We start from the raw sequence: 26,228 nt of genomic DNA, 5'->3' as shown, positions 1-26,228 counted from the left end.
GTGTCGCCCCCTCCTGACTCTACCATTACTAGGTGACGGTCCTCGTGCTGAGTGCGGTGCCCCGGCCCCCGTCTTGTGTCGCCCCCTCCTGACTCCACCATTACTAGGTGACAGTCCTCGTGCTGAGTGCGGTGCCCCGGCCCCCGTCTTGTGTCGCCCCCTCCTGACTCCACCATTACTAGGTGACGGTCCTCGTGCTGAGTGCGGTGCCCCGGCCCTCGTCTTGTGTCGCCCCCTCCTGACTCCACCATTACTAGGTGACGGTCCTCGTGCTGAGTGCGGTGCCCCGGTCTTGTGTCGCCCCCTCCTGACTCCACCATTACTAGGTGACGGTCCTCGTGCTGAGTGCGGTGCCCCGGCCCCGTCTTGTGTCGCCCCCTCCTGACTCCACCATTACTAGGTGACGGTCCTCGTGCTGAGTGCGGTGCCCCGGCCCCCGTCTTGTGTCGCCCCCTCCTGACTCCACCATTACTAGGTGACGGTCCTCGTGCTGAGTGCGGTGCCCCGGCCCTCGTCTTGTGTCGCCCCCTCCTGACTCCACCATTACTAGGTGACGGTCCTCGTGCTGAGTGCGGTGCCCCGGCCCCCGTCTTGTGTCGCCCCCTCCTGACTCCACCATTACTAGGTGACGGTCCTCGTGCTGAGTGCGGTGCCCCGGCCCCCGTCTTGTGTCGCCCCCTCCTGACTCCACCATTACTAGGTGACGGTCCTCGTGCTGAGTGCGGTGCCCCGGCCCCCGTCTTGTGTCGCCCCCTCCTGACTCCACCATTACTAGGTGACGGTCCTCGTGCTGAGTGCGGTGCCCCGGCCCCGTCTTGTGTCGCCCCCTCCTGACTCCACCATTACTAGGTGACAGTCCTCGTGCTGAGTGCGGTGCCCCGGCCCCGTCTTGTGTCGCCCCCTCCTGACTCCACCATTACTAGGTGACGGTCCTCGTGCTGAGTGCGGTGCCCCGGCCCCGTCTTGTGTCGCCCCCTCCTGACTCCACCATTACTAGGTGACAGTCCTCGTGCTGAGTGCGGTGCCCCGGCCCTCGTCTTGTGTCGCCCCCTCCTGACTCCACCATTACTAGGTGACAGTCCTCGTGCTTAGTGCGGTGCCCCGGCTGTCATCTTGTATTGTTCCCTGGCCCCGTCTTGTGTCGCCCCCTCCTGGCTCCACCATTACTAGGTGACGGTCCTCGTGCTGAGTGCGGTGCCCCGGCCCCGTCTTGTGTCGCCCCCTCCTGACTCCACCATTACTAGGTGACGGTCCTCGTGCTGAGTGCGGTGCCCCGGCCCTCGTCTTGTGTCGCCCCCTCCTGACTCCACCATTACTAGGTGACGGTCCTCGTGCTGAGTGCGGTGTCGCGGTCGCCTCGGGCTCTTCTGCTGCTCGATCATCAGGTCGGGGAGCATTTTTCTCTTCGTTCTCGCCATTTTAGTGGCCGCCCCCACATTCAAGATCTTCCTAAATCTGTTCTTTTCTTTTGTGACTGTCTACGATATGTGTGAGGGCTGAGCGCGGCCGGGGTCTCCCCTCTCCCCCCGTCTGCCCGCTGCCGACGTTCTCCTCTTTTCCAGAGCGTTTTCCATGGTCACTTTAGCGCTGGGCGACGTCTTCTGACCAACTTTTGGTTTTCTTTGTCCTGACTTTGCAGGATCGCCAAGTCCGTGCTTCGTCCCCCCCGGACCCCGCAGCAGCTGTTGGCATTGCCTCCTTAACCCCTTCACGACCAGGAAACTGAACTTCAAGGGGAGACTCCTGACGCCGAGACCCCACGACACGCAGGACCCCGGCGACGCAGATACCGTTTCCTCCCATCAATGATGAGAGATTCAAACTTCAAGAAAGCAAAGAAGGAGAGACGGAAGAATGTAAGAGAGGGGAGGGGGGAAGGAAGCCGAAAGTGAGAGACGGCCGAGGAGAGAGCATGAAGAAGGGCGAGACCTCAGCTGACGAGACCCAGCAGAAAGTGGTGCGCCAGTCAGAGGTCACGGTCACGGCTGACCCCTGCGGACTTCAGGCTGCACCCCAAGCTCTCTGGGATGTCCTCACAGGAGACGTCTTATGAGATGATTGAACTGAAGACCTTGAGTCCACGTGATGAGCTGGATGGTCTGGATCTGACCAAGAACCCTAGAGGAGGACACCGCCTGGAGCGGACGAACGCGGTGCGGATCCCCCCGGGCCGAGCGCCCCTCATTCTACAGCGGAGCCTGCGGAGAAGGGTCGCACCAGGACAGGACGATGCTCTGCCGCCAGGAAAAGTAGGGAAGGGCCATTACTTCCAGCCGACGTCCCACACGCAGTACACCTGGTGCGACCTCTGCGGGGACTTCATCTGGGGCATCTACCGGAAGAGCCTGCGCTGTGCCTGTGAGTACAAACGCCCGGGGGGGAGGGGGTTAATGGTACCGGCCACTAAACCAAAATCACCTGGAAAAACACCGCGCCAATTCACATTGAAAGTGTATTCGGCCACACAGTACCGCGACGTGATAAGAACCGCGTGTCGGGGCGGCGATCTCATCCGCGTCACATGGCGAAAAAGTCCCGGGAGGTTGTCAGACGGCAGGAATATTGTCAGGTGAAGTCATGTGACCGCCTCGGAGAGGCAAAATAATGCAACGGGAAAGTGTCGCCGCCGAACACGAGATGTGCGCCAATAGGGATCGCGTTCTGCAGCGCCGTACGGAATACAAGTGCAGATGTCACTGCTGCGGGCACATCGCGGGCGCCATCTGGAAAAATGTGGCACAATTTAAATTAAAGGGGTTGTGCAAGTATACCCTGACATCAGGCATGGAGAGACACCGTTACCGCGGAAACAGCGAGTATCGCACAATGCACATGCATCCTCTTCCATACACGCTGTGGGGCCGAGCGTGCGGCTGATGTCAGAAGATGTTATGTCAAAGGAGGTTCTGCTCTCTCCAGAGCTGCATTCACAATTCTTCATGCTTTATTCTCCAGTCACATCCAAAGCTGCAGTCCCACTCCTGCTGTTACACTATGCCTCTTACTCTAGTCACATCTAAAGCTGCAGTCCCACTCCTGCTGTTACTTTATGTTTTATCCTCCTCTCAAATGCAAAGCTGCAGTTGCACTCCTGCTGTTACTGTATGCTTTGCACTCCAGTCATATCTAAAGCTGCAGTCACACATTTGCTGTTACTTTAAGACTTGCACTCCAGTCACATCCAAAGCTGCAGTTGTACATGTGCTGTTACCTTTTTGCTTTGCACTCTAGTCACATCTAAAGCTGCAGTCACACATTTGATGTTACTTTATGCCCTGCACTCTAGTCACATCTAAAGCTGCAGCCACACATTTGCTGTTACTTTATGCCCTGCACTCTAGTCACATCTAAAGTTGCAGCCACACATTTGCTGTTACTTTATGCTTTGCACTCCAGTCACATCTAAAGCTGCAGTCACACATTTGCTGTTACTTTATGCTTTTCACTCCAATCACATCTAAAGCTGCAGCTACACATTTGCTGTTACTTTATGCCTTGTACTCCAGTCACATCTAAAGCTGCAGCCACACATTCGCTGTTACTTTATGCCTTGCACTCCAGTCACATCTAAAGCTGCAGCCACACATTTGCTGTTACTTTATGCCTTGTACTCCAGTCACATCTAAAGCTGCAGCCACACATTTGCTGTTACTTTATGCCTTGTACTCCAGTCACATCTAAAGCTGCAGCCACACATTTGCTGTTACTTTATGCTTTGCACTACAGTCACATCTAAAGCTGCAGTCACGCATTTGCTGTTACTTTTTGCTTTGCACTCCAGTCACATCTAAAGCTGCAGTCACACATTTGCTGTTACTTATGGTTGACAATTGCGAACTAACTCCAAGATCTCTACTTGCGGTCAGTGAATGGACAGATGATTGTTTGCATCCAGACACTGAAAACCCATACAGACCTACTACGGTAGCAGAGCTGAGGGTTTGTTACAATGTATCCAGTCTAGACAATGCTCTGTGATAGCAGCTTGGACTCCAGACTGATACATTGTAACAAACCATCAGAACAGGAGGGAGGTTTGTGCTGTGTTTTCCTCACAGGGGGATTGTCTGCACTGGATACACTGTAACGCACCTTCAGCTGTGAGAAGGATTAGGTCAGCACAAGGCTCTGGTTCTGGAGGCAGACACCATTGTTCTGATGATGATGACAGACGTCTCTGGTTATGATTCGCTCACCAGTTCCAGGATCTCTGCTAGCTGTTAGTGAATGAGAACATTCCTGTTTACACTGAGGGCAGTAAACCTGTACAGAGCTAGTCCTGTTCTCAGCTGAGTGTCTGTTACAATGCATCCAGTCTATGGAAGGCTCTGTCAGCTTACACTGATACATTGTTACAAATTGTCAGAGAGATTTGTGCAGCTGCTGCTGGTGTGTTGTCTAGACTGGATACAATTGTAACAAACCTTCAGCTGAAAGCGGCCCTAGCGGTGCATGGGGTTCAATGCAAAATATAAGGAGAAGTCAGGATGCTGAGGCCGAGAGCGCCACCTGGAGGACACTGCACACATGATGGAAATGTAGTCACAGGGGACATTTCTCTAGAGGGTTACATTGCACAGGGGCCCGGTCACCCCAGAGGAGCCGCCACAGCTCCTGCGCCAAATATAAAACCAGTGCTCGACAATCCATAAATGAGCTGCAACAGCAAAAAATGAAACTTAAAAATTTCACTAAAAGAACAAAAGAAAGCTTACACCCCCCCCCCCCCCCCCAGTATATTAAAGCGCCATTCATTCCCTGGCAATGTACATATGATAAGCGGCGCACATACATAATACAGACGTGCACTAAGCATGAAAAAGACGAGTTACAGACTGGTACAGAAGGAGAGAGGGCCCTGCCCGCGGGAGCTTACACTCTACAGGGGGGGGATTCACATGTGACGTGCACTGAAATAAAAGGATTATTTACCCAGAAAGTGGCCAAATATTCCCATGATATATGTACAGTGCATGACGGTGTCGCTATAACTACACATCATTGTGTATATTTATATATCATGCTGTATATGTACTGCTGTGTGCGTACAGCCTTCACCAGACACTGCTGTGTGCGTACAGCCTTCACCAGACACTGCTGTGTGCGTACAGCCTTCACCAGACACTGCTGTGTGCGTACAGCCTTCACCAGACACTGCTGTGTGCGTATAGCCTTCACCAGACACTGCTGTGTGCGTACAGCCTTCACCAGACACTGCTGTGTGCGTACAGCCTTCACCAGACACTGCTGTGTGCGTACAGCCTTCACCAGACACTGCTGTGTGCGTACAGCCTTCACCAGACACTGCTGTGTGCGTACAGCCTTCACCAGACACTGCTGTGTGCGTACAGCCTTCACCAGACACTGCTGTGTGCGTACAGCCTTCACCAGACACTGCTGTGTGCGTACAGCCTTCACCAGACACTGCTGTGTGCGTATAGCCTTCACCAGACACTGCTGTGTGCGTACAGCCTTCACCAGACACTGCTGTGTGCGTATAGCCTTCACCAGACACTGCTGTGTGCGTACAGCCTTCACCAGACACTGCTGTGTGCGTACAGCCTTCACCAGACACTGCTGTGTGCGTACAGCCTTCACCAGACACTGCTGTGTGCGTACAGCCTTCACCAGACACTGCTGTGTGCGTACAGCCCTCACCAGACACTGCTGTGTGCGTACAGCCTTCACCAGACACTGCTGTGTGCGTACAGCCTTCACCAGACACTGCTGTGTGCGTACAGCCTTCACCAGACACTGCTGTGTGCATGCACCCCTCACCAGACACTGCTGTGTGCGTACAGCCTTCACCAGACACTGCTGTGTGCGTACAGCCTTCACCAGACACTGCTGTGTGCGTACAGCCTTCACCAGACACTGCTGTGTGCGTACAGCCTTCACCAGACACTGCTGTGTGCGTACAGCCTTCACCAGACACTGCTGTGTGCGTACAGCCTTCACCAGACACTGCTGTGTGCGTACACCCTTCACCAGACACTGCTGTGTGCGTACAGCCTTCACCAGACACTGCTGTGTGCGTACACCCCTCACCAGACACTGCTGTGTGCGTACACCCCTCACCAGACACTGCTGTGTGCGTACAGCCTTCACCAGACACTGCTGTGTGCGTACACCCCTCACCAGACACTGCTGTGTGCGTACACCCCTCACCAGACACTGCTGTGTGCGTACAGCCTTCACCAGACACTGCTGTGTGCGTACACCCCTCACCAGACACTGCTGTGTGCGTACACCCCTCACCAGACACTGCTGTGTGCGTACAGCCTTCACCAGACACTGCTGTGTGCGTATAGCCTTCACCAGACACTGCTGTGTGCGTATAGCCTTCACCAGACACTGCTGTGTGCGTACAGCCTTCACCAGACACTGCTGTGTGCGTACACCCCTCACCAGACACTGCTGTGTGCGTACAGCCTTCACCAGACACTGCTGTGTGCGTACAGCCTTCACCAGACACTGCTGTGTGCGTACACCCTTCACCAGACACTGCTGTGTGCGTACACCCCTCACCAGACACTGCTGTGTGCGTACAGCCTTCACCAGACACTGCTGTGTGCGTATAGCCTTCACCAGACACTGCTGTGTGCGTACAGCCTTCACCATACACTGCTGTGTGCGTATAGCCTTCACCAGACACTGCTGTGTGCGTACAGCCTTCACCAGACACTGCTGTGTGCGTATAGCCTTCACCAGACACTGCTGTGTGCGTATAGCCTTCACCAGACACTGCTGTGTGCGTACAGCCTTCACCAGACACTGCTGTGTGCGTACAGCCTTCACCAGACACTGCTGTGTGCGTACACCCTTCACCAGACACTGCTGTGTGCGTACAGCCTTCACCAGACACTGCTGTGTGCGTACAGCCTTCACCAGACACTGCTGTGTGCGTACACCCCTCACCAGACACTGCTGTGTGCGTACACCCCTCACCAGACACTGCTGTGTGCGTACAGCCTTCACCAGACACTGCTGTGTGCGTACAGCCTTCACCAGACACTGCTGTGTGCGTACAGCCTTCACCAGACACTGCTGTGTGCGTACACCCTTCACCAGACACTGCTGTGTGCGTACACCCTTCACCAGACACTGCTGTGTGCGTACACCCTTCACCAGACACTGCTGTGTGCGTACACCCTTCACCAGACACTGCTGTGTGCGTACAGCCTTCACCAGACACTGCTGTGTGCGTACAGCCTTCACCAAACACTACTGTGAGCGTACAGCCTTCACCAGACACTACTGTGTGCGTACACCCTTCACCATACACTGCTGTGTGCGTACAGCCTTCACCAGACACTGCTGTGTGCGTACACCCCTCACCAGACACTGCTGTGTGCGTACACCCTTCACCAGACACTGCTGTGTGCGTACAGCCTTCACCAGACACTGCTGTGTGCGTACACCCCTCACCAGACACTGCTGTGTGCGTACACCCTTCACCAGACACTGCTGTGTGCGTACAGCCTTCACCAGACACTGCTGTGTGCGTACAGCCTTCACCAGACACTGCTGTGTGCGTACAGCCTTCACCAGACACTGCTGTGTGCGTACAGCCTTCACCAGACACTGCTGTGTGCGTACAGCCTTCACCAGACACTGCTGTGTGCGTACACCCCTCACCAGACACTGCTGTGTGCGTACAGCCTTCACCAGACACTGCTGTGTGCGTACAGCCTTCACCAGACACTGCTGTGTGCGTACAGCCTTCACCAGACACTGCTGTGTGCGTACACCCCTCACCAGACACTGCTGTGTGCGTACAGCCTTCACCAGACACTGCTGTGTGCGTACACCCTTCACCAGACACTGCTGTGTGCGTACACCCTTCACCAGACACTGCTGTGTGCGTACACCCTTCACCAGACACTGCTGTGTGCGTACACCCTTCACCAGACACTGCTGTGTGCGTACAGCCTTCACCAGACACTGCTGTGTGCGTACAGCCTTCACCAAACACTACTGTGAGCGTACAGCCTTCACCAGACACTACTGTGTGCGTACACCCTTCACCATACACTGCTGTGTGCGTACAGCCTTCACCAGACACTGCTGTGTGCGTACACCCCTCACCAGACACTGCTGTGTGCGTACACCCTTCACCAGACACTGCTGTGTGCGTACAGCCTTCACCAGACACTGCTGTGTGCGTACACCCCTCACCAGACACTGCTGTGTGCGTACACCCTTCACCAGACACTGCTGTGTGCGTACAGCCTTCACCAGACACTGCTGTGTGCGTACAGCCTTCACCAGACACTGCTGTGTGCGTACAGCCTTCACCAGACACTGCTGTGTGCGTACAGCCTTCACCAGACACTGCTGTGTGCGTACAGCCTTCACCAGACACTGCTGTGTGCGTACACCCCTCACCAGACACTGCTGTGTGCGTACAGCCTTCACCAGACACTGCTGTGTGCGTACAGCCTTCACCAGACACTGCTGTGTGCGTACAGCCTTCACCAGACACTGCTGTGTGCGTACACCCCTCACCAGACACTGCTGTGTGCGTACAGCCTTCACCAAACACTGCTGTGTGCGTACAGCCTTCACCAGACACTGCTGTGTGCGTACAGCCTTCACCAGACACTGCTGTGTGCGTACAGCCTTCACCATACACTGCTGTGTGCGTACAGCCTTCACCAGACACTGCTGTGTGCGTACAGCCTTCACCATACACTGCTGTGTGCGTACAGCCTTCACCAGACACTGCTGTGTGCGTACAGCCTTCACCAGACACTGCTGTGTGCGTACAGCCTTCACCAGACACTGCTGTGTGCGTACAGCCTTCACCAGACACTGCTGTGTGCGTACAGCCCTCACCAGACACTGCTGTGTGCGTACACCCCTCACCAGACACTGCTGTGTGCGTACAGCCTTCACCAGACACTGCTGTGTGCGTATAGCCTTCACCAGACACTGCTGTGTGCGTACAGCCTTCACCAGACACTGCTGTGTGCGTACAGCCTTCACCAGACACTGCTGTGTGCGTACAGCCTTCACCAGACACTGCTGTGTGCGTACAGCCTTCACCAGACACTGCTGTGTGCGTACAGCCTTCACCAGACACTGCTGTGTGCGTACAGCCTTCACCAGACACTGCTGTGTGCGTACAGCCTTCACCAGACACTGCTGTGTGCATATAGCCTTCACCAGACACTGCTGTGTGCGTACACCCCTCACCAGACACTGCTGTGTGCGTACAGCCTTCACTACACAATGAAAGGCGGCGTCTTGTGGTTCAGCTCCTCCAGAGCTGCCATTCATTTGGGTCAGCTACCCAGCTGTACACTCCTCTATCAGCAGAACCCTGACAACCTGACAACCTTTCTTCTTTACTAACCCTATGGAATATTGCAGCAATGACGCCCCCTCCTGGACTATAAATGACCTGCAGGGCCCCTGGTGGTTACTGGAATAAAGTGGCTCTTCTGGGACAGTATTGGGGGCTGGGATGTGACCGGTATAACTCTTGTGTCTCGTAGACTGCAGCTTCACGTGTCACTACCGGTGCCGCGCTCTCATCCGGTTAGACTGCAGCACAGGAGAAGACGCAGACAGCGACATATCACAAGACGCCACCTGGGAGAAAGACACTAATGTGGTAAGATCACCCTGCCCGCCATGTTACCCAGGGCACTCTGGCGCCCCCTGACCACCTGGCTGTGCTGGGAACTACAGCCCTATAAGTGGAGCAGGAAAAACATAGGGGCCCTTTACTGAGACCGCTTTCTCCTTCCTTGCGCTGCCCTAACAGTCATCTAATTTATGAAGAGGCGGGCCCCTGGCAGTCCGGGCCCCTGGATGGTGTCGTTTTTTTGCCAACATTTATGCCTATTTCCAGGCAAAAATGTTAGTAATTTGCCGGGGCTGGAGTCCTGGCCCCCGACGCGCCCTTGCTCGCCCCTGTCCCGCCCAACTGCCAAACATGCTGGAAAACCGGATGTGCGACTAAATCTTGTTGCACGCCCGGTTACATAGGGGACCGGTGACTATTTTTTAGACTAAGGGCTCGTTCACACGACCGTTGGTGTCCCGTTCCTGTATTGCGGACCGCATTTGCGGATCCGCAATACACGGGCTCCGTTCCGTTGTCATTCCGCATCACAGATGTGGACCCATTCATTTCAATGGGTCCGTAAATCTGGAGATGCGGAACGGAACCCCACAGAAGCAGTACGGAGTGGTTCTGTTCTGTGCCTCCGCACCGCAAAAAGATAGAACTTGCTCTATCTTTTTGCGGAACAGACGGATCGCGGATCCTTTCAAGTGAATGGGTCTGCGATCCCCATGTGCCCGCCCCACAGAAGGTGCCCGTGCGTTGCGGGCCACAATTTGCGGTTCACAGCACGGGCACGGAACACCAACAGTCGTGTGAACAAGCCCTAAGGAGTGCTGTGGCCCCTACATTTCCAGGACTGGTGGGGCCCCTGCAGATCCTATGATGGGCTGGGTGCCTGACCTGCCCACCCTGTGCAGCCAGGTATGTCCCTTTAAGATGCAGCAGTTAACCCACAATGTCCCAGGGGATCAGCAACCTCCGGCACTCCAGCTGTTCTGGACTACAACTCCCAGAATCCTCCCCTCGAGTAAGTGTGCATGCTGGGAGTTGTGGTTTCACAGCGGCTGGAGCCCCACAGGTTGCCAGTCCCTGCCCTTAGCCGGCCCGATCCTTCTCCGTGAGTCTGATGAGTCAGGACGCGCCCAGACATTTTACTGTAAATGTGAAAAAACGGCTGTGTGCAGGTCCCGCGGGGGCGGAGCATGACACATGGATCCAGAGAGCCCCGCCCTCACTGTATCCGTTTTCCTGGGGGACTTCTTTAATATTTCCAGACTCTTTCTGCCGCTATGTCAAGTCTATAGTGGGAGATAAGCGGCCGGCGCCCCTCCCCCGTCAGTCAAAGTGTCCATTGGCGTGGTGAGCGTTCTCTGTGCGGTCACATGACCCCGTGGAAAATTCTAATTTCCCGCCGTTTCCTCCCCCTTTGATTACGGAATTTTTTTGTGAGACTTTGCTTTGACTCCATTTGTGTAGTTAGCGACAAATGGCGCTTTCGGCGGCTCGTTTACAGCAGCGGTTATCATGTACGGGCTGTACAGGGCGCCATGTGTCCGATTAATGGCTGCGGATCGGGTTACAGCGCAGCGCGGGGGGCGACAACCAGGAACTATTAAAAGCAGGATGTTCTGACATCTGGCAGCCCCCCCCCCCCCCCCACCCCCCAGGATATGTGGTCATGTGACCGGAGTCAACACAAAGATTAGGATGATCAGATCTGAGCGGCGGGGCAGGAAGGGGTTAATGGGGGCATCAGATGTCATGTGCACCATCACAGGATTCCCCTTGTGTTCTCCCCCCAGCCCTGACTGACCTATGAATAGAATGCGAGGACAACAGTGAAGACTGACACAGACAGAGCCACTGCCTGATAACGGCAAAAAGTTTCAGCAAATGTGTCATTTTCAAACCTTGAGGGAGTGGGCGTGGTTTGACAGGAGGGGGCGTGTCCTAAATCTTTTAGAGTACGGGCACAGAGCGGCCGCGGTGCGGTTTCCGAAGTGGCGGAGTACCAGGCAGTGGTGCGGGCCACACAGCGGCATCGTATGAACGGATCAGAACCGCATTGTCTATTGAATGGTCATGCGATAAATGGATAATTAGCCGGATGTGAAAACCGCGCCAATCCGCAGGTGTGAACATGGCCCGAATCTCTGCGGTCCTGGCAGGTGGATACATTGTATAGGGTCTGGTCGCTTCTGTTACAATGTATCAGTCTGGAGTCCAGAACATTGAGGATTGTCAGCGAATCCACCTTCGGATCAACACTGCGATTTTACTGCGGTTTCCGTACAGCATGAAAATGTATGGGCTCCGTGGAGCCAAGGTCGCCTCGACAGAAGTGGCGCGAGACTTCGGTTAGTTTGTAGTCATATCTGCGCATTTAAAAACATTTAAAAATAGGAATCCGAAGTTCGGCTTTGGTGCTCGCCGCTACCTCCGATCCCTGCTTCAAATAGTTTTTCAATACGCGGATATGAATTCAGTCGGAATCCACCGAACTATTGCGCGACTTCGGGCGAGACGAACTTTGGCTCCACGGAGCCCATACATTTTAAAGCATATACGCACACGAATGTTGTTTGTTTCCGTGTCCATTCCGTTTTTTTTGCAATTAGGATGTGGACCCATTCATTTCAACGGGTCCGCAAAAAATGTGTGCTGTCCGCATCCGTCTGTCCGTTCCGTAGCCCTGCAAAAAAAATAGAACATGTCCTATTCTTGTCTGTTTAGGCATTGTTACAGTGGATCCGCAAAAAAAAACATACGGTCGTGTGCATGAGGCCTAACATGACTCAATGATCGGGCGTACTGGATACAACTGTAACAGACCCTCAGCTGTCAGGAGTTTTAGGTCTGGATGCATTTTTGTACGAAGAGATCTGGACATGAGGGAATGGAGCACAAAGTCTCATCGTATACCGCGCCTGGGGTGCAGGACGCCGCGCCGCCCCTTTAATCCACCACAGAGCGTTCGTTTTACAAGCGCTTGTTTAAAAAATGCACAAAATGTAGGGAGTGGAGATCAGCAGCGCCTGTAATCCGGGGAGCACATGGTTACAGATGAGCTGAACATGATGAAGAAATCCCTGTGACCGGATGTGGGGGAGGGGGATGAAGTCATCGCCCCCCCCCCCTCACTGCCCAAACCCCTCCCAATCACAGCAGAGTTTTCAGACTCTGTATACATTCAACTTCAGAGCTGCAGAGAAGACGTCTCCACCGCCATTACAGCAATCTGCCCCCAGTACCGGAGATTGTCACCTCTGATCGTCACCTCTGATCGTCACCTCTGATCGTCACCAGTGATCGTCACCTCTGATCGTTACCAGTGATCGTTACCTCTGATCGTTACTTCTGATCGTCACCTCTGATTGTTACCTCTGATCGCCACCAGTGATCGTCACCAGTGATCGTTACCTCTGATCGTCACCAGTGATCGTTACCTCTGATCGTTACCAGTGATCGTCACCCCTGATCGTCACCAGCGCCTTTTCCACGATGGGTAAAAGCGATAAAGACAGCGCAAGCTTTGAGCGCACCTGGAACAGCACGACCAGCAGCGGTTACTGCAGCCAGGAGGAGTCGGACCCGGAGCTGGAGCTCTTCTACACGGCGAAAACCTCCATACTGCCCCGGAGATCCCCAGCCAAGACTCAGGTCAGACATGGCACCGAGGTGGGGAGGGGGCTGCAGTCCCGGCCATTCAGCCCACGCCCTGCAGCGAGTAATAGCTTCATATAACACCAGCCTATTCCAAAGCGCAGTACAGACCAGGACTAATGATATGTGAGGGGGCAGGAGGGGTATCGGAGGGTACAGGGTGGGTGTAAGAGAGGGCAGGAGGGGTATAGCGGGTACCTGGGGGTTTCCAGCAGGCGTGACCCCATCTATTATAGCCACTGACCTCATTCATCTGTGACTGATGAGATTATTCGGCTGAATCTCTTGCAGGAGTGCGCTCTGTACCCCTCTGTATACGGGGCAGGGTGTGCACTCTGTACCCCTCTGTATACGGGGCAGGGTGTGCGCTCTGTACCCCTCTGTATACGGGGCAGGGTGTGCACTCTGTACCCCTCTGTATACGGGGCAGGGTGTGCGCTCTGTACCCCTCTGTATACGGGGCAGGGTGTGCGCTCTGTACCCCTCTGTATACGGGGCAGGGTGTGCGCTCTGTACCCCTCTGTATACGGGGCAGGGTGTGCGCTCTGTACCCCTCTGTATACGGGGCAGGGTGTGCGCTCTGTACCCCTCTGTATACGGGGCAGGGTGTGCGCTCTGTACCCCTCTGTATACGGGGCAGGGTGTGCGCTCTGTACCCCTCTGTATACGGGGCAGGGTGTGCGCTCTGTACCCCTCTGTATACGGGGCAGGGTGTGCCCTCTGTACCCCTCTGTATACGGGGCAGGGTGTGCGCTCTGTACCCCTCTGTATACGGGGCAGGGTGTGCGCTCTGTACCCCTCTGTATACGGGGCAGGGTGTGCGCTCTGTACCCCTCTGTATACGGGGCAGGGTGTGCGCTCTGTACCCCTCTGTATACGGGGCAGGGTGTGCGCTCTGTACCCCTCTGTATACGGGGCAGGGTGTGCGCTCTGTACCCCTCTGTATACGGGGCAGGGTGTGCGCTCTGTACCCCTCTGTATACGGGGCAGGGTGTGCGCTCTGTACCCCTCTGTATACGGGGCAGGGTGTGCGCTCTGTACCCCTCTGTATACGGGGCAGGGTGTGCCCTCTGTACCCCTCTGTATACGGGGCAGGGTGTGCGCTCTGTACCCCTCTGTATACGGGGCAGGGTGTGCGCTCTGTACCCCTCTGTATACGGGGCAGGGTGTGCGCTCTGTACCCCTCTGTATACGGGGCAGGGTGTGCGCTCTGTACCCCTCTGTATACGGGGCAGGGTGTGCGCTCTGTACCCCTCTGTATACGGGGCAGGGTGTGCGCTCTGTACCCCTCTGTATACGGGGCAGGGTGTGCGCTCTGTACCCCTCTGTATACGGGGCAGGGTGTGCGCTCTGTACCCCTCTGTATACGGGGCAGGGTGTGCGCTCTGTACCCCTCTGTATACGGGGCAGGGTGTGCGCGCTGTACCCCTCTGTATACGGGGCAGGGTGTGCCCTCTGTACCCCTCTGTATACGGGGCAGGGTGTGCGCTCTGTACCCCTCTGTATACGGGGCAGGGTGTGCGCTCTGTACCCCTCTGTATACGGGGCAGGGTGTGCGCTCTGTACCCCTCTGTATACGGGGCAGGGTGTGCGCTCTGTACCCCTCTGTATACGGGGCAGGGTGTGCGCTCTGTACCCCTCTGTATACGGGGCAGGGTGTGCGCTCTGTACCCCTCTGTATACGGGGCAGGGTGTGCGCTCTGTACCCCTCTGTATACGGGGCAGGGTGTGCGCTCTGTACCCCTCTGTATACGGGGCAGGGTGTGCCCTCTGTACCCCTCTGTATACGGGGCAGGGTGTGCGCTCTGTACCCCTCTGTATACGGGGCAGGGTGTGCCCTCTGTACCCCTCTGTATACGGGGCAGGGTGTGCGCTCTGTACCCCTCTGTATACGGGGCAGGGTGTGCGCTCTGTACCCCTCTGTATACGGGGCAGGGTGTGCGCTCTGTACCCCTCTGTATACGGGGCAGGGTGTGCGCTCTGTACCCCTCTGTATACGGGGCAGGGTGTGCGCCCTGTACCCCTCTGTATACGGGGCAGGGTGTGCGCCCTGTACCCCTCTGTATACGGGGCAGGGTGTGCGCCCTGTACCCCTCTGTATACGGGGCAGGGTGTGCGCCCTGTACCCCTCTGTATACGGGGCAGGGTGTGCGCCCTGTACCCCTCTGTATACGGGGCAGGGTGTGCGCTCTGTACCCCTCTGTATACGGGGCAGGGTGTGCGCTCTGTACCCCTCTGTATACGGGGCAGGGTGTGCGCTCTGTACCCCTCTGTATACGGGGCAGGGTGTGCGCTCTGTACCCCTCTGTATACGGGGCAGGGTGTGCGCTCTGTACCCCTCTGTATACGGGGCAGGGTGTGCGCTCTGTACCCCTCTGTATACGGGGCAGGGTGTGCGCCCTGTACCCCTCTGTATACGGGGCAGGGTGTGCGCCCTGTACCCCTCTGTATACGGGGCAGGGTGTGCGCCCTGTACCCCTCTGTATACGGGGCAGGGTGTGCGCTCTGTACCCCTCTGTATACGGGGCAGGGTGTGCGCTCTGTACCCCTCTGTATACGGGGCGGTATGTCCTGAGGTTTCCTTCCTCTCTGGTTTCCGGAGTTTCTGGTTCTCAGGACTTGCGCAGAGTCACAGGGAAGGGGTTTCCAGCGGACTCTCGGCACTGAGCCCCCCCCCCCATCTCCGGCAGAGAATGATGCAACTGTGAGCAAGAAGAGGAAGGGAGAGGAGGAGGAGCGCAGAGCCTGGGGAGAGAAGTGCAGGACGTGGGGCAGAGAGGAGATAGCACGTGCACATGTCAGCACTCCGGGCCCTCCGCTGTGCAGTCGGGGCCCGGCTCGGTGTAGTTTACTTTACTGAAGGATGGCGGGTTAAGGAGACGACCTCCACAGGAGCGCAGCTCTGACCAGATCGTGCAGACAATATGGCCCCTAATATGGCTGCCGCGGTCTCTCCTGTGGTGCAGATCCTCGTAGACAGCGCAGTATATGGCACCCGCTGGCAGCGCCCTCACCGCCCAGTCAGTTACACATGGGGCGCGATCACAAATAGAAAGGGCACCCCTTTATAAATGTAGCCACTGGACCACGTGTGGAGCGCAGCATTCCCACGTCTCTAATGGTAAAGATGGCCGCCACCAGCATCTGAGGCCACAGCTTACCTGAGCGCCATATTGGAAAGGACATGGTCAGATTTATGGCACCGGATGCGGAGAATCCCCACATAACAGTACAAGGCGTTTTTACTTTCGTGCCTATGACAGTTCTTCTTGTGAGACTGTAACAGAAAACCAGCAAAACCAGTCACAGATCAGGGGATTAGCGATTAAAAGCTGCAGCTACAGGTGAACGCGCAGGCGGTGCGTTATAATGGACGGGAACCTGACAGCGGAACAATCCGGATCTCACGTCCCGTAATCTCTGCTGTCTTTTCAGGATGAGAAACCGGAGAAGCAAACGCCGGCGCTGAGCGCGAAGGAGAGCGAGCGGATGATCAAGGACTACAACGCCCAGATCAAGAGCAATCTCTTCATGAGCCTGGTGCGTCCAACCGCGGGGGAACTGGAGGGGGCCACACAATGACTGGAGGGGCCACACAATGACTGGAGGGGCCACACAGTGACTGGAGGGGCCACACAATGACTGGAGGGGGCCGCACAATGACTGGAGGGGGCCGCACAATGACTGGAGGGGGCCACACAATGACTGGAGGGGCCACACAATGACTGGAGGGGCCACACAGTGACTGGAGGGGGCCACACAATGACTGGAGGGGGCCACACACTGACTGGAGGGGGCCACACAATGACTGGAGGGGGCCACACAATGACTAGAGGGGCCACACAATGACTGGAGGGGGCCACACAATGACTGGAGGGGGCCACACAATGACTGGAGGGGGCCACACAATGACTGGAGGGGGCCACACAATGACTGGAGGGGCCACACAATGACTGGAGGGGGCCACACAATGACTGGAGGGGGCCACACACTGACTGGAGGGGGCCACACAATGACTGGAGGGGGCCACACAATGACTAGAGGGGCCACACAATGACTGGAGGGGGCCACACAATGACTGGAGGGGGCCACACAATGACTGGAGGGGGCCACACAATGACTGGAGGGGGCCACACAATGACTGGAGGGGACCACACACTGACTGGAGAGAGCCACACACTGACTGGAGGGGCCACACACTGACTGGAGGGGCCACACACTGACTGGAGAGAGCCACACACTGACTGGAGGGGCCACATACTGACTGGAGGGGGCCACACACTGACTGGAGGGGGCCACACACTGACTGGAGGGGCCACACACTGACTGGAGGGGGCCACGCACTGACTGGAGGGGCCACACAATGACTGGAGGGGGCCACACAATGACTGGAGGGGGCCACACAATGACTGGAGGGGACCACACACTGACTGGAGGGGCCATACACTGACTGGAGGGGACCACACACTGACTGGAGAGAGCCACACAATGACTACAGGGGCCATACACTGACTGGAGGGGCCACACACTGACTGGAGGGGCCACACACTGACTGGAGAGAGCCACACACTGACTGGAGGGGCCACATACTGACTGGAGGGGGCCACACACTGACTGGAGGGGGCCACACACTGACTGGAGGGGCCACACACTGACTGGAGGGGGCCACGCACTGACTGGAGGGGCCACACAATGACTGGAGGGGCCACACACTGACTGGAGGGGGCCACACACTGACTGGAGGGGGCCACACACTGACTGGAGGGGCCACACACTGACTGGAGGGGGCCACGCACTGACTGGAGGGGCCACACAATGACTAGAGGGGCCACACACTGACTGGAGGGGGCCACACACTGACTGGAGGGGGCCACACAATGACTGGAGGGGCCACACAATGACTGGAGGGGGCCACACAATGACTGGAGGGGGCCACACACTGACTGGAGGGGGCCACACAATGACTGGAGGGGGCCACACAATGACTAGAGGGGCCACACAATGACTGGAGGGGGCCACACAATGACTGGAGGGGGCCACACAATGACTGGAGGGGGCCACACAATGACTGGAGGGGGCCACACAATGACTGGAGGGGCCACACACTGACTGGAGGGGCCACACACTGACTGGAGGGGCCACACACTGACTGGAGGGGCCACACACTGACTGGAGGGGCCACACACTGACTGGAGAGGGCCGTACACTGACTGGAGAGGGCCGTACACTGACTGGAGGGGGCCACACACTGACTGGAGGGGCCACACACTGACTGGAGGGGGCCACACACTGACTGGAGGGGCCACACACTGACTGGAGGGGCCACACACTGACTGGAGGGGCCACACACTGACTGGAGAGGGCCGTACACTGACTGGAGAGGGCCGTACACTGACTGGAGAGGGCCGTACACTGACTGGAGAGGGCCACACACTGACTGGAGGGGGCCACACACTGACTGGAGGGGCCACACACTGACTGGAGGGGCCACACACTGACTGGAGGGGCCACACACTGACTGGAGAGGGCCGTACACTGACTGGAGAGGGCCGTACACTGACTGGAGAGGGCCGTACACTGACTGGAGAGGGCCGTACACTGACTGGAGAGGGCCACACACTGACTGGAGGGGCCACACACTGACTGGAGAGGGCCGTACACTGACACCTGAACCGTTTTTCACCCTCCAGAATAAAGATGGCTCCTACACCGGCTTCATTAAGGTCCACCTGAAGCTCGTCCGCCCGGTCTCGGTGCCGGCAGCGAAGAAGCCGTCCTGTAATCACGAGCGGAGAGGAGCCGCACGATCCCAGCAAGTGAAGCGCAGAACCTCCTTCTACCTCCCCAAAGAGGCCTCCAAACACCTGCACCTCGGCTCCTGCACCCCGGCCAGCGAGGTCATCCAGGCTCTACTGCGAAAATTCACAGTTCTAGATAACCCCAGGAAATTCGCCTTATTCCAGAGGACGGAGAAGGACGGACAAGGTGAGAACCGGCGGAGTGACCCCATAAACCTGACCGCCACCGACAGCAACAACAAGCCTGTGTGTGTCCTCATGGGGGAGGAAGACACCGCCAGAGTCCTCTGTCCTCCTCCGCTGGGGCCTTAGGACAATCCAACCAGCCATGAGGTCACATATCTCCAGTGCTGAGAACTTTCTAGATGTGACTGATATCAGCCGCTCCTCTTATAACGCTCCAGCTCTGATATAACCTCCAGAGACATTACATCATATGTGACTGATATCAGCCGCTCCCCTTATAACGCTCCAGCGCTGATATAACCTCCAGAGACATTACATCATATGTGACTGATATCAGCCGCTCCTCTTATAATGCTCCAGCGCTGATATAACCTCCAGAGACATTACATCATATGTGACTGATATCAGCCGCTCCCCTTATAACGCTCCAGTGCTGATATAACCTCCAGAGACATTACATCATATGTGACTGATATCAGCCGCTCCTCTTATAACGCTCCAGTACTGATATAACCTCCAGAGACATTACATCATATGTGACTGATATCAGCCGCTCCTCTTATAACGCTCCAGTACTGATATAACCTCCAGAGACATTACATCATATGTGACTGATATCAGCCGCTCCTCTTATAACGCTCCAGCGCTGATATAACCTCCAGAGACATTACATCATATGTGACTGATATCAGCCGCTCCTCTTATAACGCTCCAGCGCTGATATAACCTCCAGAGACATTACATCATATGTGACTGATATCAGCCGCTCCTCTTATAACGCTCCAGTACTGATATAACCTCCAGAGACATTACATCATATGTGACTGATATCAGCCGCTCCCCTTATAACGCTCCAGCGCTGATATAACCTCCAGAGACATTACATCATATGTGACTGATATCAGCCGCTCCTCTTATAACGCTCCAGCACTGATATAACCTCCAGAGACATTATTACATCATAGGTGACTGATATCAGCCGCTCCTCTTATAACGCTCCAGCGCTAATATAACCTCCAGAGACATTACATCATATGTGACTGATATCAGCCGCTCCTCTTATAACGCTCCAGTCCTGATATAACCTCCAGAGACATTACATCACATGTGACTGATATCAGCCGCTCCTCTTATAACGCTCCAGTACTGATATAACCTCCAGAGACATTACATCATATGTGACCGATATCAGCCGCTCCTCTTATATCGCTCCAGTCCTGATATAACCTCCAGAGACATTACATCATAGGTGACTGATATCAGACGCTCCTCTTATAATGCTCCAGCGCTGATATAACCTCCAGACATTACATCACATGTGACTGATATCAGCCGCTCCTCTTATAACGCTCCAGCGCTGATATAACCTCCGGCCATGTATGTCTTGCAGTTTGCATGAGGAAGCTCTCGGACGATGAGGAGCCATTGAAGCTGCGTCTGATCTCCGGACCGTGTGAGAAGTCTCTGAGCTTCATCCTGAAGGAGAATGAGACGGGGGAAGTTAATGTAAGTTCTGTGCATCTCCTCTCCTCTCATCTCCTCTCATCTCCTCTCATCTCCTCTCCTCTCATCTCCTCTCCTCTCCTCTCCTCTCATCTCCTCTCATCTCCTCTCCTCTCATCTCCTCTCTTCTCCTCTCATCTCCTCTCATCTCCTCTCTTCACCTCTCATCTCCTCTCCTCTCCTCTCATCTCCTCTCTTCTCCTCTCATCTCCTCTCATCTCCTCTCCTCTCCTCTCCTCTCATCTCATCTCCTCTCATCTCCTCTCATCTCCTCTCTTCACCTCTCATCTCCTCTCATCTCATCTCCTCTCATCTCCTCTCATCTCCTCTCATCTCCTCTCCTCTCCTCTCATCTCCTCTCCTCTCATCTCATCTCATCTCCTCTCATCTCCTCTCCTCTCCTCTCATCTCCTCTCATCTCCTCTCATCTCCTCTCATCTCCTCTCATCTCCTCTCCTCTCATCTCCTCTCCTCTCCTCTCCTCTCATCTCATCTCCTCTCCTCTCATCTCATCTCCTCTCCTCTCATCTCCTCTCCTCTCATCTCCTCTCCTCTCCTCTCATCTCCTCTCATCTCCTCTCATCTCCTCTCCTCTCCTCTCATCTCCTCTCCTCTCATCTCATCTCCTCTCCTCTCATCTCATCTCATCTCCTCTCCTCTCATCTCATCTCCTCTCCTCTCCTCTCCTCTCCTCTCCTCTCATCTCATCTCATCTCATCTCCTCTCCTCTCCTCTCCTCTCATCTCATCTCCTCTCCTCTCATCTCATCTCCTCTCCTCTCCTCTCCTCTCCTCTCATCTCATCTCCTCTCCTCTCATCTCATCTCATCTCCTCTCCTCTCATCTCATCTCATCTCCTCTCCTCTCATCTCATCTCCTCTCCTCTCATCTCATCTCCTCTCATCTCCTCTCATCTCCTCTCATCTCCTCTCATCTCCTCTCATCTCCTCTCATCTCCTCTCATCTCCTCTCATCTCCTCTCCTCTCATCTCATCTCCTCTCATCTCCTCTCATCTCCTCTCCTCTCCTCTCATCTCCTCTCATCTCCTCTCATCTCCTCTCATCTCCTCTCCTCTCATCTCATCTCCTCTCATCTCCTCTCATCTCCTCTCCTCTCCTCTCATCTCATCTCCTCTCCTCTCCTCTCCTCTCCTCTCCTCTCATCTCCTCTCATCTCCTCTCCTCTCATCTCCTCTCCTCTCATCTCCTCTCATCTCCTCTCCTCTCATCTCCTCTCCTCTCATCTCCTCTCATCTCCTCTCCTCTCATCTCCTCTCCTCTCATCTCCTCTCCTCTCATCTCCTCTCCTCTCATCTCCTCTCATCTCCTCTCCTCTCCTCTCATCTCATCTCCTCTCCTCTCCTCTCATCTCATCTCCTCTCCTCTCATCTCATCTCATCTCCTCTCCTCTCATCTCATCTCCTCTCCTCTCCTCTCCTCTCATCTCCTCTCCTCTCCTCTCCTCTCATCTCATCTCATCTCCTCTCCTCTCATCTCATCTCCTCTCCTCTCATCTCCTCTCCTCTCATCTCATCTCCTCTCATCTCCTCTCATCTCCTCTCATCTCCTCTCATCTCCTCTCATCTCCTCTCATCTCCTCTCCTCTCATCTCATCTCCTCTCATCTCCTCTCATCTCCTCTCCTCTCATCTCATCTCCTCTCCTCTCCTCTCCTCTCATCTCCTCTCATCTCCTCTCCTCTCATCTCCTCTCCTCTCCTCTCATCTCCTCTCATCTCCTCTCATCTCCTCTCATCTCCTCTCATCTCCTCTCCTCTCATCTCATCTCCTCTCATCTCCTCTCATCTCCTCTCCTCTCATCTCATCTCCTCTCCTCTCCTCTCCTCTCATCTCCTCTCATCTCCTCTCCTCTCATCTCCTCTCCTCTCATCTCCTCTCATCTCCTCTCCTCTCATCTCCTCTCCTCTCCTCTCATCTCCTCTCCTCTCATCTCCTCTCATCTCCTCTCCTCTCCTCTCATCTCCTCTCATCTCCTCTCATCTCCTCTCATCTCCTCTCATCTCCTCTCCTCTCATCTCATCTCCTCTCTTCTCCTCTCATCTCCTCTCTTCTCCTCTCATCTCCTCTCATCTCCTCTCATCTCCTCTCATCTCCTCTCCTCTCATCTCATCTCATCTCCTCTCATCTCCTCTCATCTCCTCTCCTCTCCTCTCATCTCCTCTCATCTCCTCTCATCTCCTCTCATCTCTTCTCTTCTCCTCTCATCTCCTCTCATCTCCTCTCATCTCCTCTCCTCTCCTCTCATCTCCTCTCATCTCCTCTCATCTCCTCTCATCTCTTCTCTTCTCCTCTCATCTCCTCTCATCTCCTCTCATCTCCTCTCCTCTCATCTCCTCTCATCTCCTCTCCTCTCTTCTCCTCTCTTCTCCTCTCATCTCCTCTCTTCTCCTCTCTTCTCCTCTCATCTCCTCTCTTCTCATCTCATCTCCTCTCATCTCCTCTCTTCTCCTCTCGCTCGGGGTCCTCACTTTCGCTCCTTCCTTCTTCTTGCATTGACCTCCATCTCTTCCTCACAGTGGGACGCGTTCAGTATGCCTGAGCTGCAGAACTTCCTGCGCATTCTCCAGCGGGAAGAAGAAGAGCACATGCGGCAGATCCTGCAACGCTACGCCCGGTGCCGGCAGCAGATGCAGGAGGCTCTGGCGTCACGTACCCCCGGCTGAGGCGCAGTGCGTGCCGCTACAGGAAAGGAGCGCATGAAGACTGCACGACTGATCCAGAGGACGTGGTGTGACTGGAGTGTGGGAGAGCTACGGCCGGGGGCGGCAGAGACCCCCCACAGAATACATGTGAGTGAGCGGAAGAGAGAGTGTCTGTATGGGACACGAGTCGCTGCATCTGTCCTGGGGACGATGACACTAAGGTGACGTGAGCCTGTGTCGGGCGCAGCGCTATGGACATTGGGGCGCGGGGCGAGGCTGAGCCCATGAGATGCCTCGGGGCGAGGGGCCTGCTGTCTGGCTCCCCTCTGAGTCTAGATGTTTATATGTATGTGTCACTTTGCACTAATAAAGTTTTGTGCTACAATCTGTGTTCAAGTCGCCGATTGTTTCCTTTTAGCTATGAGGCTGCAAAACCTCCCCCGTCTCATTCTGCTGCTGTGCATTCTGGGAGCTGCAGAGTTCACGCCACATACTGCAGCTAATGCAGCTCCGGATAGTGCCTGCCAGCAGCAGAATTGGGAATGCAGCTCCGGATAGTGCCTGCCAGCAGCAGAATTGTGAATGCAGCTCCGGATAGTGCCTGCCAGCAGCAGAATTGTGAATGCAGCTCCGGATAGTGCCTGCCAGCAGCAGAATTGGGAATGCAGCTCCGGATAGTGCCTGCCAGCAGCAGAATTGTGAATGCAGCTCCGGATAGTGCCTGCCAGCAGCAGAATTGTGAATGCAGCTCCGGATAGTGCCTGCCAGCAGCAGAATTGTGAATGCAGCTCCGGATAGTGCCTGCCAGCAGCAGAATTGTGAATGCAGCTCCGGATAGTGCCTGCCTGCAGCAGAATTGTGAATGCAGCTCCGGATAGTGCCTGCCTGCAGCAGAATTGGGAATCCAGCTCCGGATAGTGCCTGCCAGCAGCAGAATTGGGAATGCAGCTCCGGATAGTGCCTGCCAGCAGCAGAATTGTGAATGCAGCTCCGGATAGTGCCTGCCTGCAGCAGAATTGGGAATGCAGCTCCGGATAGTGCCTGCCTGCAGCAGAATTGAGACTGCAGCTCCGAATAGTGCCTGCCAGCAGCAGAATTGTGAATGCAGCTCCGGATAGTGCCTGCCAGCAGCAGAATTGTGAATGCAGCTCCGGATAGTGCCTGCCAGCAGCAGAATTGGGAATGCAGCTCCGGATAGTGCCTGCCAGCAGCAGAATTGGGAATGCAGCTCCGGATAGTGCCTGCCAGCAGCAGAATTGTGAATGCAGCTCCGGATAGTGCCTGCCAGCAGCAGAATTGTGAATGCAGCTCCGGATAGTGCCTGCCAGCAGCAGAATTGTGAATGCAGCTCCGGATAGTGCCTGCCAGCAGCAGAATTGTGAATGCAGCTCCGGATAGTGCCTGCCTGCAGCAGAATTGTGAATGGAGCTCCGGATAGTGCCTGCCTGCAGCAGAATTGGGAATCCAGCTCCGGATAGTGCCTGCCAGCAGCAGAATTGTGAATGCAGCTCCGGATAGTGCCTGCCAGCAGCAGAATTGTGAATGCAGCTCCGGATAGTGCCTGCCTGCAGCAGAATTGGGAATGCAGCTCCGGATAGTGCCTGCCTGCAGCAGAATTGAGACTGCAGCTCCGAATAGTGCCTGACTGCAGCAGAATTGTGAATGCAGCTCCGGATAGTGTCTACCAGCAGCAGAATTGGGAATGCATCTCCGGATAGTGCATGCAAGCAGCAGAATTGTGAATGCAGCTCCAGATAGTGTCTCCCTGCAGAAGAATTGTGAATGCAGCTCCGGATACTGTCTGCCTGCAGAAGAATTGTGAATGCAGCTCCAGATAGTGTTTGTCGTCAGCAGAATTGTAAATGCAGCAGAAGAGGTAATTTGATTTCTTCTAATGGCGGCTGTGAAATCTCTACAGGACGTCCGTGAGGAATAGTATGTAATAACGCCCCCTCCCCCGCCACTGCTGATGAGTTCGGATAAGTCACTTCCTGCAGATCTCATGGACGGTTTATTCAGAGGAAGCGGCTCATTCACTGTGAATCGTAATCCCCGAAAAATGTGCATCTCGTTTAGAGAAAACGTCATTATTTTTTTGGACTTCTGTTCATTTCCATATTAATATATAGCTATATCCCCGTCCAAAGTCAGTATGGACAGTGAGCAGCGCCCCCACATCACAGGCTGTGAGAGGTACTGCAGGTCAGGGTGGTATGTCACATAATACAGGTACAACAGTGCCCCCACATCACAGGCTGTGAGAGGTACTGCAGGTCAGGGTGGGATGTCACATAATACAGGTATAACAGCGCCCCCACATCACAGGCTGTGAGAGGTACTGCAGGTCAGGGTGGTATGTCACATAATACAGGTATAACAGCGCCCCCACATCACAGGCTGTGAGAGGTACTGCAGGTCAGGGTGGTATGTCACATAATACAGGTACAACAGTGCCCCCACATCACAGGCTGTGAGAGGTACTGCAGGTCAGGGTGGTATGTCACATAATACAGGTACAACAGTGCCCCCACATCACAGGCTGTGAGAGGTACTGCAGGTCAGGGTGGGATGTCACATAATACAGGTATAACAGCGCCCCCACATCACAGGCTGTGAGAGGTACTGCAGGTCAGGGTGGGATGTCACATAATACAGGTATAACAGCGCCCCCACATCACAGGCTGTGAGAGGTACTGCAGGCCAGGGTGGGATGTCACATAATACAGGTACAACAGTGCCCCCACATCACAGGCTGTGAGAGGTACTGCAGGTCAGGGTGGTATGTCACATAATACAGGTACAACAGCGCCCCCACATCACAGGCTGTGAGAGGTACTGCAG

General features: G+C 55.3%; 1 protein-coding gene across 3 annotated transcripts; it reads left to right on the top strand.

Annotated features, from left to right (window-relative positions):
• Positions 1-1,377: 1,377 nt before the first annotated feature.
• RASSF1 (Ras association domain family member 1) lies at positions 1,378-23,786 on the top strand. 3 transcript variants are annotated; one of them, XM_040408563.1, is made up of 6 exons: positions 1,378-2,358; positions 9,501-9,619; positions 16,676-16,780; positions 18,931-19,225; positions 20,615-20,730; positions 23,262-23,786. In XM_040408563.1, exons 1-6 carry the CDS (start codon positions 2,028-2,030, stop codon positions 23,406-23,408), a joined length of 1,113 nt encoding a protein of 370 aa, XP_040264497.1. In that variant the 5' UTR covers positions 1,378-2,027; the 3' UTR covers positions 23,409-23,786. The 3 variants fall into 3 exon arrangements, with proteins under 3 accessions (XP_040264497.1, XP_040264498.1, XP_040264499.1); XM_040408564.1 differs by lacking the exons at positions 1,378-2,358; positions 9,501-9,619 and adding an exon at positions 12,918-13,237; XM_040408565.1 differs by lacking the exons at positions 1,378-2,358; positions 9,501-9,619 and adding an exon at positions 15,932-16,037.
• Positions 23,787-26,228: the final 2,442 nt, after the last annotated feature.

This window comes from Bufo bufo, chromosome 9 (genome assembly GCF_905171765.1).
Source record: "Bufo bufo chromosome 9, aBufBuf1.1, whole genome shotgun sequence".
In the NCBI taxonomy this organism is placed as follows: Eukaryota; Metazoa; Chordata; class Amphibia; order Anura; family Bufonidae; genus Bufo; species Bufo bufo.
Note: the sequence above shows the minus strand (reverse complement) of the source record. Positions and strands in the feature narration are given on the sequence as shown.